The 17,001-nt window shown below is 45.8% G+C and overlaps 1 protein-coding gene across 5 annotated transcripts in view; it reads right to left on the bottom strand.

Annotated features, from left to right (window-relative positions):
- col14a1a (collagen, type XIV, alpha 1a) overlaps nt 1-17,001 on the bottom strand; it is an 85,151-nt gene that overhangs the window by 8,988 nt on the left and 59,162 nt on the right. For all 5 annotated transcript variants that reach the window (XR_003783431.3, XM_029127942.3, XM_029127941.3 and 2 more), the window contains 9 exons: nt 14,290-14,448; nt 12,517-12,594; nt 11,762-11,848; nt 10,032-10,085; nt 8,267-8,362; nt 7,674-7,727; nt 4,714-4,767; nt 1,372-1,425; nt 1,168-1,239 (listed from right to left, as the gene is read on the bottom strand). Coding sequence is in view for 4 of the 5 variants with exons in the window: in XM_029127942.3 (XP_028983775.1) it covers nt 1,168-1,239; nt 1,372-1,425; nt 4,714-4,767; nt 7,674-7,727; nt 8,267-8,362; nt 10,032-10,085; nt 11,762-11,848; nt 12,517-12,594; nt 14,290-14,448 (708 nt within the window). In the remaining variant the exon portion in view is untranslated. The remainder of the gene's footprint in view (nt 1-1,167; nt 1,240-1,371; nt 1,426-4,713; nt 4,768-7,673; nt 7,728-8,266; nt 8,363-10,031; nt 10,086-11,761; nt 11,849-12,516; nt 12,595-14,289; nt 14,449-17,001) is intronic.

Raw genomic sequence — 17,001 nt, 5'->3', positions numbered from 1 at the left:
CACGCTTCACTTAAGCGTTTTACAGTTCGCTCACAGAAGGATGCGCGTTTACGACGACCGTCCTCTCGCGTTGGCGCTTCGGTCCAGCCTCACGGAGCCTGTTGCTTTTTCCCTTTGGAACTGGCAACCAGACGGCCGCTCGCTACCAAATCAAGCAAGATAAATTCAAAACCCCTCGGACGGCCAAGACGCTGGAAACAACATTCAGAAACAGAGCTATGACAACCTGATGAAACATGTGGCTAAGCGTGAAACAGTCATTGCCACAGTCAGTCAAAGCTACCTATGTGCGCTACCATCCGTCCGTATCGACAAGCTTGGAGCGCTGGACTCTCATTTAGATCCTCCAAATAAACCCAGCGCTTGCTCACACCGCGGTTTGGCGACTTTAGAACATGACATTCGCAGACACATTCATGTAATTCCTAAAACAGAAGCGCTTGGGTTTCGCATTACTGTAGATGTAAGGACATCAGGTCACGTATTTGACAAAGTGCATCTTTAATATCCATTTTGCCTTCAGAGGGAGCAGTTCAGTTTGGGTCTCGTTTCAGATATGAAAACGCTTTATAAAGACAAAGCAGTGGGTTTCAGGGATGCGGCAACACGTGAATCAGCATTTTCACATCGACATAGACTTGAAGGAATAACAGTGCAGCCCATGTGTTTATACTGCGTCCCACAGAGGAGACAGATGTGATGTGTCCTTATGTGTATATGTAAGCGCTCGAGTCACTGGAGAGACTGTCAGGAGGTGATTTATAGCTCTCCGTTCATGAGCCAAACTTTGCTTCTGGCCTGTAGAACTGACCCGAGACCAGATTAGCTGTCACACATGTCACAGCATCAACTGTTGCTGTTGGTGTTATCCAAAGGTTGGGAGGCAACGTCGTCTGCTGACGCTCCTCCTGACTGTGCGTTGTCTCATTCGCACATCTGCATGGCTGAGTGACCCATGACCGACGGCTCATTTACAATTCAAACCATGAACCATATTGTTTAGATTTTTAAAAGATTATGTATGTCAATTATGAAACATCATCCTTGCTTCATAGCTTGGATAAGAATTCATATACAACACCATTCGAGTCATTGTTGCAGAGGGAAAGAAAGATTAATTCAAAGCCATTTTTGTGTGAGGGGTTACTTCACGAGGCCGAAACTCACAGGAAGTCCTTGATCCCCCTGGGACCCTGTCGGCCCACCTGGTCCTGGAGCTCCAGGTGCTCCTGGGACTCCCTGAAAGAAAGATCCAAATAACAGAAAAGAGCAGAGACTGAGGAGGAGTAAGCTGAAGGAAAGCAGAAGGACGTGTTGGCCTGTGTGCCAGGAAGAATGTTCAGTGAAAAATGATGCATGGACGACACATACAATAGGTCCAGGGGGTCCTTGTCGTCCCTGTGGTCCGTTATTACCTGGCAGACCCTGAAAGACAAGCAGTAAACTACTCAGTATGAGCCATATTACTTGTTGTTTCAGATCAAATCACAATATAATATGTACTTTTTATTAACACTACAGTAAGACAGTAAAGGGAAGGGTTAACGGAACCCAAGCTTGCAGTTGGTCTCCATTTTGTCAAATGCATCTCTTCCCATTTGGACATATTACATAAAACACTTCCTGTGGGTTTTCCCCGTCAAAATAAAAAACACACCGCGTATTTCACAGTAAAACCATCTCTGCCCTTTAACGTCTTCTCCACAACGCTGTGCTTTTGAAAGAAACTTCAGCACATTCCTTCCTCCAATAACAGCCTGACATATAATAACACAATGGCAGCTCTGCTTCATTTTCATATTTCAGGGTTACTCAATCTGAACAAATGCATTACATAACACAGACTCTGGCAGCTGGACTCAGCTTCAGAGTGGCCTGAAAATCTGTTTAACCTGAGGGTTAGTCAAACTTGTACAGTATTTCATTTTAGATGAATCTGACTACTTTCTAATTCAGCCTGCGAGGGTGAAACTGGGGATTTTTTCTCTTTACCTAATCATCTGAACAGTCCACTCATCCATCCTGTGTCCTCTAGTACCTGCTTATTACAATCATCTCCACAAATCTAGTCAAGTTCCCCTGCAGTGTTGCCCAAATACAGACCAACACAGCCACAGTACCTTCCAAATCAATGTACTGTACTGGCCTCTAATCGTTGGGCCTCAGCCAGAGTGTGACCTCTGGAAGCTCCTCAGCGAGAGTCACTGTGGTGTCACCCAGTAAACACTCTCTCTGCTAAACACACTAATAGGACTCTGGAGGAGGCATTAGCTCCTACCAGCGCTCCAGTCTCACAAAAGCAGTTCAAGCTCTCCCCGCTGTGAAGCAAACAAGCATCTGATGTGAATCTGGGACAGGAGTCTGCTGTTGCACTTTAAACGCGCGTCAGTAAATCACAAACTTCCACCAAAGGGGTATTTTAGAAATGTCTAGCAGTCCAGTACTGGGGTGAAATACAGTGTGAATACCCACCTTTCATAATCCAGACTTTATTAAACTTTCTGTTTTAAGGTCGGAACGGGGAATTCAGGCTTGGGAAACTATATCACTGGTGTTATACAGGAGAAGGTCTGAGCTAATTGAAATGGACAACAGCAAAAGAACAAAGGTATAAAAATTATACAATTTTCTTTGGAAGCGTTTTGAGGCAGGCTTGGATTCTCCAGTACAGTGTTTAAAGAACCGCTCAGAACGGATCTCGGTCGATTCCTGTGAAAACATCAGGTATGAAATAGATTTGCAGCTTTCCTCGCTCTGTTTTCCCTGTGATGTCGACGCCGTTATTACCCACGGGACCGTCCCTGTTGGTTCACCTGAACTAACAGGCGAATGCAGAACTCTCCACGCCAGGCGTTTTTGTCGTTTTGGCTCCGACGCACCTTGCAAAGCAGCTCTGTCCGGCGTGTGTGCGCAGCTGAGGGGCGATAAGCAGCGCTGGGAGGGCTGATCTGCTTACAGGCCAGTGGCTGGAATAAAGCGGGTAGTCCTCTTACTGTTTATTTGGCCATATTTGAGATCATCTACATCACTGGTCTGTGAACGGTGCGGCCGTGTTGATAACCTCTGATCACTCGATTCTTATCAGCTTTGCCATCCCATAAAAATGCATTCAGAGGGAATTGAGGGCGATCACGCGGCTGGAAGCGTCAGCGTGTGACACCGCTCTTAATCCTGCAGCAATAAAAGCACTGATCCGATCGGTTTCCTGTCCTGTACAGAAACTAAACTGTAACGAGCTCTTTGTTATTCCACAAACACGCGCCTCCAGGATGGTTTGTTGTCTGGTGTTAAACAACTAAACAATCCGCAGCATCTTGATGAGATATGAATGCGGGACACGTGGGGGTTTAGCTGCTTCAATGCTCTTACTGCATTTCCTCCTCCTCACAAAGAGGATGAGCCTGGAAATCAGATAACAGAATTGAAGCCGTTTAATAATAACCAGCATCTTTAACTAAAATAACAAATCAGTTAACGCTTTAGTTAAGAGTTCACGAACTTCAAATCTATGATATTGTGGGTAAACACTGCAGCCCTGAAGAAACGCCAGCGAGCTGAGCAGAGCTGAGCAGAGCTGAGCGACTGCATCCCTGTCAGCCAACAAACAGGCAGCGGAGGGATTACGTCTTTCACCTCATCAGGATCCGGGCCAGGACGATTCTCCCCTGTTATCGCATTATGTATCTGGCTACAGCTTTTTCACGCGAGCCCTGGCTGCCGCTCTGCTTCGGTATTTATAGCCCGGTCGGGTACTGTGTCAGCAGCTGCGATGGCGAAGCCGCCGCCAACGGAGGCTCGTTTACCGGGAGTCGCGCTCCAACCGGAGCCCAATGTCCCGTTTCCAAACCGGGTCGTTTGAGACAAAGGCGGCCCCGCGGAGAACGTGAACGCAGCAGCGCGAACACCTCCACGCGCTCCACATCAAACGAACCCCAAACATCACCCAAAGCAGGTTTTGCATTTGTCATTCAGCATTGTTCCCTGATGGGTGCGTTTTCCACAGGACTGATTAAAACTGCTCCCGCGCTCGCCGGGCTCCGTCCGTCTGTTTGCTCTCGGCCTCTGCCTCCTGCCAGCCGTGCGCGTTTCCTCCGGCCTCCTCCACTTCCGCCCTCTGCTCCGTGCACCTGCAGCTCTGATCGCTGCAGGCAGCATTTAGAGATCTCCTCTCCCTCTGCTCCTCGCCAGGTTGTCTGTTGAGCCTTCGCAGCCCTCGCCTTCGCCGACTTCCAAGCCTGCGCGTCTCTGGCGTGTTTTTGACATTTCTCTAGCATTTTTTATTCTTGTTTTGGCTCAGCTGCCACATGTGGCCCAGCCAGGTAGTTTTTCAGCGCCTATTAGGGAACTCGGCTGTTTTCTGGCCTGAACCCGCTTCTCCTCCTGCTTCAGTTTTGGTGCCAGCTTGAACGGATACCCTGCAATGCTGCTGAATGCCTTCCCGCTTATTCTCGTTTGTCAGAGCAGCCGGCACTAGTAATGATAATGTCAGCAGAAAGATATGCTGCTATATCATAACCATTTATCTTGTTCACATACACTTTTTCCATTTGCAAACAAAAAAAACTGTCTCGTAGTCTACTTTCAAGATTGCGTTTCTGCAGCGCATGCAGCTTAAAAACCTTAATATACACAGTAACGTACACAGTGAATCCATCTGCATCTGCAGTGCTCAGTTGTCACAGTGGTGTGGTTGATGGGACTTTGGTATCTTACCCTTGCTCCTGGGGGACCATCCCTGCCAGGTGAGCCAGAGCTGCCAGGGACGCCCTAAACAAAACACAAACAGGATTACATGCAAAACAACACAAACAATAGCCCAACATTGCTTTTGGGAAGAAACTGCGTCAAAACATTGAGCCGCAGAACAGACTCGATACCATCGGACCACTCTGCTGATCCATAACCTGCCCGGTTCCCCCTTCATCTGCTTCTCTGCAGGTCAACGTGCAGCGCCGGTTCCAAAATACAGTCATGGATTAAGTGCTGAGGTGATTTATCTCTGCGCGCCGCTATTAGTGGCGAGCTCATAAAGCAGCACAGTTAATGCCGCTAAAGGTTCTACAAATTACAGGCCGGGGTCACAAAGAGGCTTGGTTTGATTAATGGCGTGCTGCTGTTTAGATGCCGCCTGATGAACACCGTCCCCAGACATCTGCAGCCGTTTCACACACACATCTGCACACGTACGCACACGGAAATATGCAGGAAATACATAATGAGACGGAGAAACAGACTGCAATGACTGGAAACATGTATATATTTAAATAAGCCTTGGTTAAATTTACTACATAGATAAAGACACGACTGCCAGGAAACAGGCACACAAGCATCAATCCCAGCTTCCCAAACAGGCCTCCTGAGCCACCGGCGGAGGAGGCCCCAGTAATTAATGGGCAGACACCAAGTGCACCACTGATCCTGATTAAACACGCCGGCCTTGGGATTGCTTTGCTGGACGTCGACACGTATACAGACACGCGAGCGTTGGCGTATGCGCCGCCATGCTCCTCGCTCCCACAGAAGAAAAAGAGGCCTACGCGACAACACATCCGCACGCAGCACGCACGCTGGGAAACTGAATTAAAGCACACGTGGAGAAGATGGAGGGGACAGTGATGACAAGGTTATGTTGTATTTACTGCAGTGAGAAATGTATGGGGGGAGGGGGGTCAGGAGGAGGGAGGGAGAGCCAGGGAGGTAATTGATGTTTTAGAGTTGTGATATTCTCTGTGGTCTCTCATATATTGCAAGAGAGCTACGAGATTCCCCCACTGAGCCACACACACAGACACACAGACACACACACGCACACGCACACACGCACGCACGCACGCACACACACACACACACACACACACACACACACACACACACACACACACACACACACACACACACACACACCGCATTCATATTCCTCTCTGACAAAACACATTATTACTTGGTAACATAGTGCGGCACAGGGCAGCGCTGCAAGCTTTTATTAATAGGCCCGTTCAGGACAACAGTGCTGGATAGTGCTGCATCAGAAGGTGTTGCAGCTCTGTGAGCTACTTGTTCTCTTCTTTCGAGGCTAAATGTGTCTTAGAACATTACACAGGCAGAACTTTGTCCATGACTAATTCACAGTCTAAATCATCGTCACTGATTCAAACTGTAAACACATTTCAATATCTCAAATTTTATCATAATGATGTGAGAATTAATTTTTATAATTATGAACCTGATGAGTTTTCTGAGTGATTAGGCCACACTCTTTTTCACCACCACATGTGCCGTTAGGATGATTGAAGATGTCCTGCAGTTTAAATGCGCCGCAGAAGAGCCTCGTCCCGACACGACGCAGCGTCCTCCGAGGGGAAAATCTATGTATCAGCTTGACATGATCAGTGATCAGCAGATGTGAAACAAGTTGCTCTGTGGTGTGGAAAAAAAAAGTAATCCAGCTCCTTCGTGCTCCCTGCAGAAGCCGTCTCTCCGAATCAAACCCCCCACACAATAAGCTCCACGTGCAGAGTCCAACTAGCCGTAATGAATTTAAAGTCAGTTTCCTGTTCGCTGACATCTTTTCCTGCCTGATCACAGTGCAGACTATGTGTAGCTGCTAATAACTGGCAAAGATGAATGTCGAACGCCAGTAAGCCTGATTGCATGAATAGGTCCCTGTGAGCTGATGGACGGTATTTACATTGTAATTACAGCATCTGAGTCACACATCTAATATCTCACTTGCGACCTGAAGCTGTGCGTGTGTGTTTACAGCCTGGGCTTAATTGACTTTTGTGTGGTAGCTAAAAAGAAAAATCCCATTAGTGCTCTGAGAATTGGTGCGGTCACTGAACACAACTCGCTGCTGTGCTCGACGTCAACCTAAGCAAAGGTCCAATTAGGCAGAATGACACCTGCACCTTGAGGCCGCGCCGAGGGGAGAGCGCCGGTCAGACAGAGGCCACGCGTGGCGGCAGCAACACGTGTGTTCCACCGGCACCGAGCAGACACAGACACGGAGCAGAAGCCCTTTAAATGTATGTATGTCGCCTCTGAATGTTTCACTGCGCAGGACGGGAGAAGCTCCTATCCTCTGTGTGCGTCTGCAACATAACAAACCCTGCACGGACACACTGTGCAGTATTTATACACAACAAAACAGAAATGTAACCGGCAAATCAAAAATCGAAAAGCTGCGCCAGTAAATACAAATGAATGAATGATGATTCTTCTATCAAATAATATTTACTTTATTTGTGAACAAACTGCTTTATCTTAATCATGCCTACGAGCAACACTCACCTGGCCAATAATATATACAGCACACTATGTATTTTCTATGCGTTATAAATATTCATGTCCAGACAACAGAATGTGCTGCGATTTTGACTTCTGTGAGTCTGCAGAGCGATGACACCTCAGTAACAAAGGATTTAGGATCAATTTAAATTCTTCACACACAGAAGAAGAAGAAGAAGCGGGAACAATTTATAAACACAATCACTCGGAGAGAGAGCTTGGTTTGTTTTAACACAGTCCTACTTAGCCAAAGCCCAAACAGAAGGATCATTCATCAGGATTCATTCGCTGCATGTCAAGCAGGTTGGGCTTCACTCTCCGATCGCTCCAACGTCGCCTCCGTGCCTCATTATCATATCGGTTTTTGGGAGGAAGTGTCGCCTTACCATCAGTCCAGCCGGGCCCATTTCTCCTCTGTCGCCCTTCTGTCCAGCGGCACCCTGTAAAACAAACGGCCTCGTTACACCTCAGATGGACCGGTGGTCGTTGAGTCCGCCGGCCGAGGCCCTGGAGGACCCGCCATCAGTTATCTTAATAAGATGCTGGGCCACCGGCCACCGCGCGGCCCCCGGGCAGCCTCAGCGAGCTTTGGACCGGGCCTTACAACAAGTGTCTGCTTGAATTAAACATCAGCATTTGTCGGTTTGTATTGGCAGGTGGTTGACAGCTCGGTGCTAAGTCTGTTTCTAATTGCGAGCGTTTTGTGACTATGCAGACCCGTCGGGGAGGAACGACACACAACGCACGTGTTGTGACTATGCGCCAATCGCTCATAATTAAGTGTGTCAGCGGTGCTTGGGTTTCACACAAATGTTGGCTTCTCACTGTGCGATACGTGTAGTGGGTTTGCTTTTAACGTCTAATAAACATATTGCAGAAAAATATAACACAGCTTAAGTGTGAATGATCATTGTAACAGTAATAGTGATACAATTTTCACAATACAAGGACACAGATAAAAGCACGGGTCAAGTCTTACCGGGGGTCCCTGAATGGAGAGTCCACTGGGTCCCTGAGGACCAGGTGGTCCTGGGAGTCCAGGAGGGCCGATCTCTCCTACAGGTCCTTGAGGTCCCTATGAAAAAACAAGACTGGATTTAAATCCCGGCCTTGTCTTTGAGGCAAAGTAACAGCTGAGCAAGCTTTGTGTTAAGTGAAGCCCATGTCATGTAATGTAAGACTCTTCTTGGAAACAATGTAGCACTAATAACATGCAAGTTACATTTCATTTCCCCAGCACTGAAGGTGAAATGTTTAATTCCTTACTGACAGTATTATAAAACCTGCATTTCCACCACAAACGCAATGTCCATGAAGACAAACGCTGTGAAACATCATCTGCTCTGCTATCGTTGGCTGCTGTTTTTTTTTTGGGGGGGGGGGGGGGGGGGGGGGTCGACGCGGAGAAGTAGATGCAGACAATTGTCCATTCATCTATAATCAGCTTGTGCCAGTCCGCTTGATTAATGTGTATGAACTGTGGATGAGGTTCCTGCAGTGGGAGTCGGAAACAAAACCACCACTGATGCTTGTTGGCTCAGAGGCCGCGGGAGCCAAAGTAATCTTCGCTCAGGTTGTATTTATTGTTTCAGGGCTCAGCCACACAGTTACCGGCTGAATGTCTTTCTGAAACATGTAAACAATCAGAAGAAATCGCACATCACTAATGCTTGAATGGAGGCAGGCGAAAAGCCTGTTTCAAACCAATCTGCTGCCAAAACAAGCCGACGGATTAAGACGTTTAAATTGCAGGTTTATTTTAATAACAAAACAATTTATTTATCCATTTATCTAGAAAAAAAAAAATAATACATCCATTCTGAATGGTTGGACGGTTTAAGCAAGGACTCAAGTAAAAGCTAGAGCTTATATACAGAAAGACCCCACTGTTCAAATACACGCTGGCTTAAGCTGCAGAAGGAAAAGACATATTAATATAGAACTGAACAGTATGCATGGGACAGAAAACCATGTCTCACTCCAAAAACAACACAATTACTGCAGTAACGCACTTCGCACATGGTACCGTGTGTGTTCACACGGCTGCCTAGCTACAGTAAAGTGCAGCACTGGCAGACAGGGACGTACGGTGGAGACATCCAATCCTACGGCCATGACTGACAGACAGGCGGACCCCCTGCTGCTCCATTCAAATGGGAGTGTATCTGTTTCTTGTGTGGCATGCCTGGGTGATTTTAAACCGTTTAAACCAGCCGACTATTACATTATGGCAAGTACAAGCTCTCCCAGGCAGGTTTCTGCTGTTAGAAAGCATGGGTTTGCTTTACACCTCTCACGCCTTTTAACAGGAGACGGCGTCCCCGGAGGAGGAGGTGTGGCTTAAACAGTTACGATTTCCAGTCAAATGCACTACAAAGGATAGCCTTGTCCGGCTGTTTGGGCTCCTCAGTATTCTCAGGGAGGAACGCGTGGTCCGTATATATATAGGATTCAGTCTGATCGAGTCTGCAGTTTGAGAGCAGGGATGATTGAACGCTCGTCTAAAAAAATATAGATTTTCTCAGTTTGAGGTTCAAGTCATTTATTTTTGAAAATAAACCTTTCACTGATTCTTACATTTTACACTATGTTTACAACCTGCCCATCGCACCTTTACCACAGCAAACAACACATTCTGCCCCACAATAACCAGTCAGGAGCTGTGCTGTGCTCCTCCCCAGCGAACAACGGGCAGGAGGATTTACTAAGAGCAAAGCATCTCCGATATGTTGCATCTTACTAACCGTCACGCCTGGCTCTCCTCTGTCTCCTCGGGCTCCTCTTATGCCTGGACCACCCTGAAACACAGAGACAGCCCACTGTAAAAACAACATGAGAGAGGCTCAACCTCAGACTCCTAATCAAACTGCTAGTGAATTAAAATGAAAAGAGCTTGCTTCAAAAAAATGCATTATACTGTACAAAAAATGTGATAAACTGAGGCCAAGGCTGATCTTTGCCTGATGTCCCCTGTTCCCAGAAAGAGCTAAACTGTCCAGCAGGTGATTCTATAGAGTTCAACCAGAAAGGACAAGACGCTGATAGAAGACCAAACTGATATTTCAGCTTGTTATCAGTTTTTATGAATAAAAAAACGAAACAATGCGAATACGAAATACGAATTAAGCAGCTAAATGATTTTTTTGCAGTATGTTGAAATGTTTATCGGTCGCTGCATTGATTCGTCACGTTCACACCAGCTGTGAAGTGATCTTCTTGTGAAAAGCTTGTTTTTGCAGAAAACCTCTATTATCCAGAAAACAAGTAGAGCGGCTTTTATTCGAGCACAATAACCGTGCCTTTGTAAATTCATGCCAGGAAAAGAACATGCTGGTATTCAAAGTGATTAGTCGTGTTTGTCAATTTAGCAATTTGTCGCTGCGGGTTATTTTAAAATGTTTTTTAGGAAACGGTTAAAGCCTATTACTTGAGCTGCAGGTCAAGAATACAAGTGGAGAAACTGGAATAAAATTTCAACAGCAACAGTTGAAACACCTGCGTTTCAATTGTATTAGGCCTTTGATAGTAACATAAAAAAACAGCCATTATTACTTACCCGACAAATTTACATTTGTGACGATAGAACAGCATGGGGACGATTCAGAAAGCAGACAGCGCCTGTTGTCCCTAATATGAGATTGATTGCTGACTGATGAGTATTGAACCAAGTCTGAGCCAGATCAGACGCCGCAGACTGCAGCGGTGACTGCAGACTGTCAGTCGGGGCAATCGATATCAGATCAATAGGATTTATAAACAGGCACGTGACAGCGGACACAAAGCCAGAAATCATGCACAGAAAGCGCTTTGCTTTGACTGATTGCCTCCGCTACGTTTGGTGGGGAAATCAATACAGGACATATTCCTGTAACTTTAAAACATTTTCGATTCAACAGTGTGTTGATTCAAATTCCGTTCGGCTCTCACGCCGCTCACCCGCAGGGATGGAGAGTGAGCCGGAGAAAGAGACTCGGAATGGGAGCGAAAACAGGCCAAAGGAAAGAGAGAAGGGACAATGCGGGACAAAGGAATGGAAAGAGCTGAGGAGGTCGCATGGAGAGAGAGAGAACAAGCTCATTGTCTGTCTCTCATCTCCAGTCAGCTGTGTTCCTGAGGAGCGTGAGAGGAATACAGCTGCTTCCTCTCTGCGTGCTGCTCATTCGACACACCCCAACACGTGTTTTCATAATACGTGGCATTTACAAAATATCACCTTTAATAGAAAATGTGTTCAGGTTACTATGTAGCGTGTGTCTGTCAGTAGCGTCATGCATTGTGGTCCAGGATGAAGCATTGACAGTCGGTAGCAGTGTGTATAGACATAGGAGGAAAAACAAGATCTGAAGCTGCTCCACATACAGCAGGCTTCTGAGAAAATGCTGGACCAAGCACAAATACTTAAAAATTGATTTACTGAGTCAATGAATGAATAAGTCATTGAATGAGGGAACGAGTGAAGGCAGTGATCTCTTACCGGGGGTCCGGACGGACCTGGAGGTCCTTTGCTGTCCTGGGTGCAGGTGCAGGAGTGAGGCATGGGGGGACACTGCTCCTCAACTCGCTGAGCAAACGGACACACGTCACGAATGTAGCGTAAGTAATTATAATATTGAACATAATGTACTGCAATCACAGTAAAACTCTAACTACTAAACTATAAACATGTCATTAAATGTGCATGTGGACCAATAATTACAACCTGACCATGTTGATCGTGACGATCACAGAAGCTTATTAGACTAAAGATTGAATTTAATTCTGTGCATTGTATTTAATAACGTGTCGGTTTCTAGTGATGTTTTACATGTGGGGTGTCATTTAATAATTTGTGTTCTCAGACCCAGCTGTCATTGAATTACATGCGTGAAATGACCCACCTGACCACAAGCCCTGTTAGGCTTTTCTGTGCCAGTGCTAATCAGCCTTCATTCAGCTCAGACACAGAGGAATTTAGCTTCAATTCTAGTTTTATCATCCCGGTGCCATCGTCTCTCTCACACTGATCATAACCACCATTATCGCTCTAATTATCTGAGCCTGTAATATTCTGAGCACACTCAGAAAAAGAGCAGAGAGCTGGAAAACTATAGATTAAAGTGAGTGTTTGCATGAATGAGTGAGAGAGAGGGAGTGTGTGTGTGTGTGTGTGTGTGTGTGTGTGTGTGTGTGTGTGTGTGTGTGTGTGTGTGTGTGTGTGTGTGTGTGTGTGTGTGTGTGTGTGTCTCCTACCAAGGATGGCAGCTCACAGCACTTATCTCTGCTGGCCCAGGATGTGCTGCAGATGATGTCAAACATCTGGAGCTGGAACTGTAAACACACACATGCAGTGTTGAGCAAACGTTAAAAAAAACTGGAATATTAAGCACAATATTTCATCGTGACACCATTTCGTGGCATGTCGGTGTCGATAAGAGGCAAAAGCAGAAACGGCGTCTGCGCTTTTCAAGCTCTAACGATTGGCCAAGATGTGCTGAAAGGGAGATACATGCAGTCACGCTGATACTTTCACCAAACAAAACGAATGTGCTGGAGGCTCCACTGATCTACTACGCAGCCGCTTCTAAACGAGGTCCTGGACCGTCGTCTGATTCATGTGCTGCGCTCAGCTTTAAGACAGCGGGACGGGTCTGATGACATACAGTGTTTATTTTATTACATTATTATTCTGAGCATCTGCATTTCTAAGCACTGAGAACAGATGTTACCATAACCCCAATCTTCAACGACTGAATCTGAATCAGACCTAAAACACTTTATACAAGACACAACTTAAACTATGGAAAACTCTAATGTGAATGTGTTTTAAAGGAAGCTAAAGTGTACACAGACCTGGAGGAGATTCTGCTTGTGTCTGTTTTTCCCTTTGCTATCGTTTCATTTCTGTCATCAATCTGTCAGGACATGTTTAGTGCCGTTTGCATTAATTTGACATAATAATACATCATATACTAACTGGGTCATACAGTACTTCAGTTGGGGAAAATCAGTTTAGTTCAGGTTTCAGGGCGCACACCATCTTCAGCTCCATCAAATATCACATTCTGATTTGGAAACTGGAGGGCAATGAATGGAAATGAGAGTTAAATGTTTTGAGTTCCTAACTAGTGAAGTTCTGCCCGCGGCCCATGTGAAACTGTCTTATCACAGTGATTACTCAGCTTCTATTACAACACCAGAGGGGCCTTTGACTTAAAAGGCACTTTGACTCAAACCGATATTGAGGTCGGAGTGATACTTCGACTTCGCGGAGCGCGTTTGTGGTTTTGACCCAGATTCATTTAGTCTGGTTGATTGAAAACGGAGGAAAAGCCTTTACAGTATACGACCCCATGAATATTCATCATATTGAATCTGTTTCTCTCAGTAAGGCATCACCTCTGGATCCGCAAGGAACAGCTGCTGACTGACAGCTGCTACAGAAATAATAACAAATGTCGCCCACTGTGGGAACTGAAAGTAATCAATTATTCAACAGCTTAAAGTACAAATAGTAAAACAGCCACTGACACTAGAAGCAGGCGACGCTGTCTAACACCTCAATAACAATCACCTGTGCTGGTCAGTATAAGAATAAATACAAAGCCTAAATCTGCAGTGCTGCAGTACATATTCCCACGTGTCCTGGATGTGTGGACACTGCATGCCTCAAATTATGTGTGTGATCCCTAATAGGTGGAGCACAGGGAACAAAGTACATGAAGCATTTTGCACTTGAAATAAAAAAGAACCCCCGCCGAGCGCATCACTGAATGGTTGTGGATATTTGTGGCCTTTTAGCAGGCTGTTATTGTCCACACACGCCTCGCTGAGCGATCGCTGCAATCAGAACAATCGGGGGGCGATCACGGCGGCCGGGCGATTATTGCCATTAAAGTACGCTTTGATTAATTTGTTCTGCAACTTGCGGCGCTGTTTAAATATTAAAGCCGCCGTTGGCTTTTACTGTCGGGGGGGAGGGGCTGCGAGGGCGTAAATGGCCACGCGACAGCCGTTCATACTGACGGGGGCGGAGCTGCTTCTCGGGCCTCTGGACGGAACGAGCCTCCCCAGGACCTCCAGCCCGTCCGTGGTGATGTTTCCGGCCGCACTGACGGCTCTCTCTCCCACCGCAGAACAGTCCAGCACCACCTTCACTGACGTCTTACTGATGGTGACATGGAGCTGAATGGCAAAAAGGAAAAGGATCATTAGAGACAGTTTGTTAGAGAAGTTGACAATAGCGTGTCTGCTTTATTTGATCACTTGTATTGTTTTTATAGTCAACATTAAGTCCGTGGAGTCATTTTATTGCATTAAATATTAAGCTAGACATAAACACAAACAGTGGCAATAATGGAGTCAGTAAAACTGAGCTGCAGCAGATTAGCAGCTCTTGCATCAGCCAGAATATTAAGCTCAAGACTGTCTCTCATGCACTCACACAATGCGAGCAGGCTACAGTACTGTACCTCTTCCCTCGCTGATCTCAATGACAGTGACTTCCTTTGTGTATTTGTATTCACACTGGCTAAAAGCATCCAGGCACAGGAATTAGGCCGTGTAGTGAGGAAGCTGCCTGCTGAGAGGAGGAGCAGCCAGCGCCACGACGCCTGAAGTTTAACTGGTCAGACGTTAACTAAGCAGAGGAAGTGCTGCGATGAACGGAGGCGGACGCGTTACTCTACACATACACACACACGTACGCTGGAGTCCCAGGTTTGCAAACTCACAGTTACACGCTGCAGTTAATTTGGAGTTAGACAAAGTTCATATTCGAGTGTCAGAGCCCATTACTTGGCTGACGTCTGGACGGCTGCACATAATGACTTTCTGTTCTCATCCTTCATTCTGCACACTTCAGTGGGCACAGTGTGTGTGTGTGTGTGTGTGTGTGTGTGTGTGTGTGTGTGTGTGTGTGTGTGTGGTAAGGTGCAGGCATCTTGACGGTGTTGTGTGGCATTTCATTGTTAAGGTTAATATCAGTGTTGAGGAAATGATTATAGGACTGACTCTCTGTATTCAGGAGTCTCTGACACCAACCTATAATTTATGAAGCATGTGAGTGTCCAACATTTGGCATTATAGTGAATAGTGCTGCCTGTAGTGTACAGTCTGAATGGAAATCTACAGTAGAGTAAAATGATACGAATAGGAAATCCTGCTTTGAAGTACATTGAAAGAACAATTGCTTGCATTTGTATTGTCATTTGTGTTAGACTCGATCATCTTCATCATCAGAGAACTCCGACGCTGACGGGACAAACATCAACCACGGAAACAACGAAAACCCAACAAAGGCCTCAACCACAAGACACAGGACGAGACATCCCATGAGCAGCGTGCTGTTTGCGGGCTGTGCTGGTCACATGGTTGCACTGTGTGCAGCAATAACCCACAGCTACAGTAATACCACTGCCAGCACAAGATGGATGGTGCCTCTCCTCTGCCTCCGTCTCATACATACACAGATAAACCAGTATTTTTTTTTTATGAAGCTACCACTGTCCTATATCTTACACTATCTTTCTCCAAAGCGCCTCATTTGTTTGTGTCTCTGTCAGATTGCTTTATTTTTTCCCTATGAGCTTTATTTTCCCTTATCATTTTTCAAACTAATGACTTGTTTTCTAGAGCGCTGACAGCTCGGCATTATCTCTGTCATGTTCCACGTGTGACTTTGTAGTAACCTTGCAAATTGAAAAACTATATTGGTATAAAAACTACAGTAAGCTATTGATAAGCTATTGATTAATGTTGTATAAAAAGCTGAATTAGGGCATTAATACAAGACAGCCACACCTTTCAAAATAAAAGTCTCAACCACAGAAGCCACGAACAGGGAAAAGAAGAATAAATAAACAGCCATGAGTCAGCATCTTCTTGCATCTTTTAGAAACTAAATACAAAATAGTGTCTCTGACGCAGTGATGGGGCAGGAAACGACGCACGCTTCAGCTGTTGAGGCTTTTAAAACACTATTTGAGAAAATGCGGTGCGAAGTAGATGAGGCTATCAGCATGTCTGCTGACTCAGCTGTCCCCAAGTTGCACTTAAAGTGCACCTGGCTGCTCACTTGCATGCTACAGTAGCTGTGTGTAAGCTGTGCTTTCCTATGGAAACGCCTGCTGGCTGCTCTGCTCTACGATTAATGTGCATGTACTTTACATTTGAGAATTTGCATCAGTGCATTTGTGTCTATTTCCTCCTTTCAACTTTGCGTCCGGTGCATTTCGTGCCCATTCTCAACTCTTACGCTGTTAACGCCTCCTCTCATCACACCATCTACATTTTACTTCAAAATAAAGTTGGCTTCTTAGCGTTGTCGCCTTGAATCCAGCAACCACCACACATTGGACACAGGATGGAAAAGAGGTTGTAAAAAAGTCAGTCTAGATTTGTCTTATAAGTCACAAAGCTGCAGGTCTGCAGTTAAAAACCAACCTTCCATTGGGATCTAAACACGATTCATTGTTCTCACATCGTTCACAGCATTACTACTGAGACGTACATTGTTTTTCTAGCTGCTGCTTTACTTTCTCCGCGCTTGTACTGTATATGCTGTATTAATCATTTATAGGTGAACGACATCCTAAAAAGTGCCTGTAGGCCAGAAAGACGCCGGATCAAGGTTCTATGTAAACAAAGACGCGTCCATGTGAGCAAGACTGACACCAGCTCTCACTTCCCTCTCTGCGTCTCTATGTTTCTCCCTGAGCCTCAAACTCACTGTCATGT

Source organism: Betta splendens, chromosome 16 (genome assembly GCF_900634795.4).
Source record: "Betta splendens chromosome 16, fBetSpl5.4, whole genome shotgun sequence".
Classification (NCBI taxonomy): domain Eukaryota; kingdom Metazoa; phylum Chordata; class Actinopteri; order Anabantiformes; family Osphronemidae; genus Betta; species Betta splendens.
This window is presented reverse-complemented; position numbering and strand designations above follow the sequence as displayed.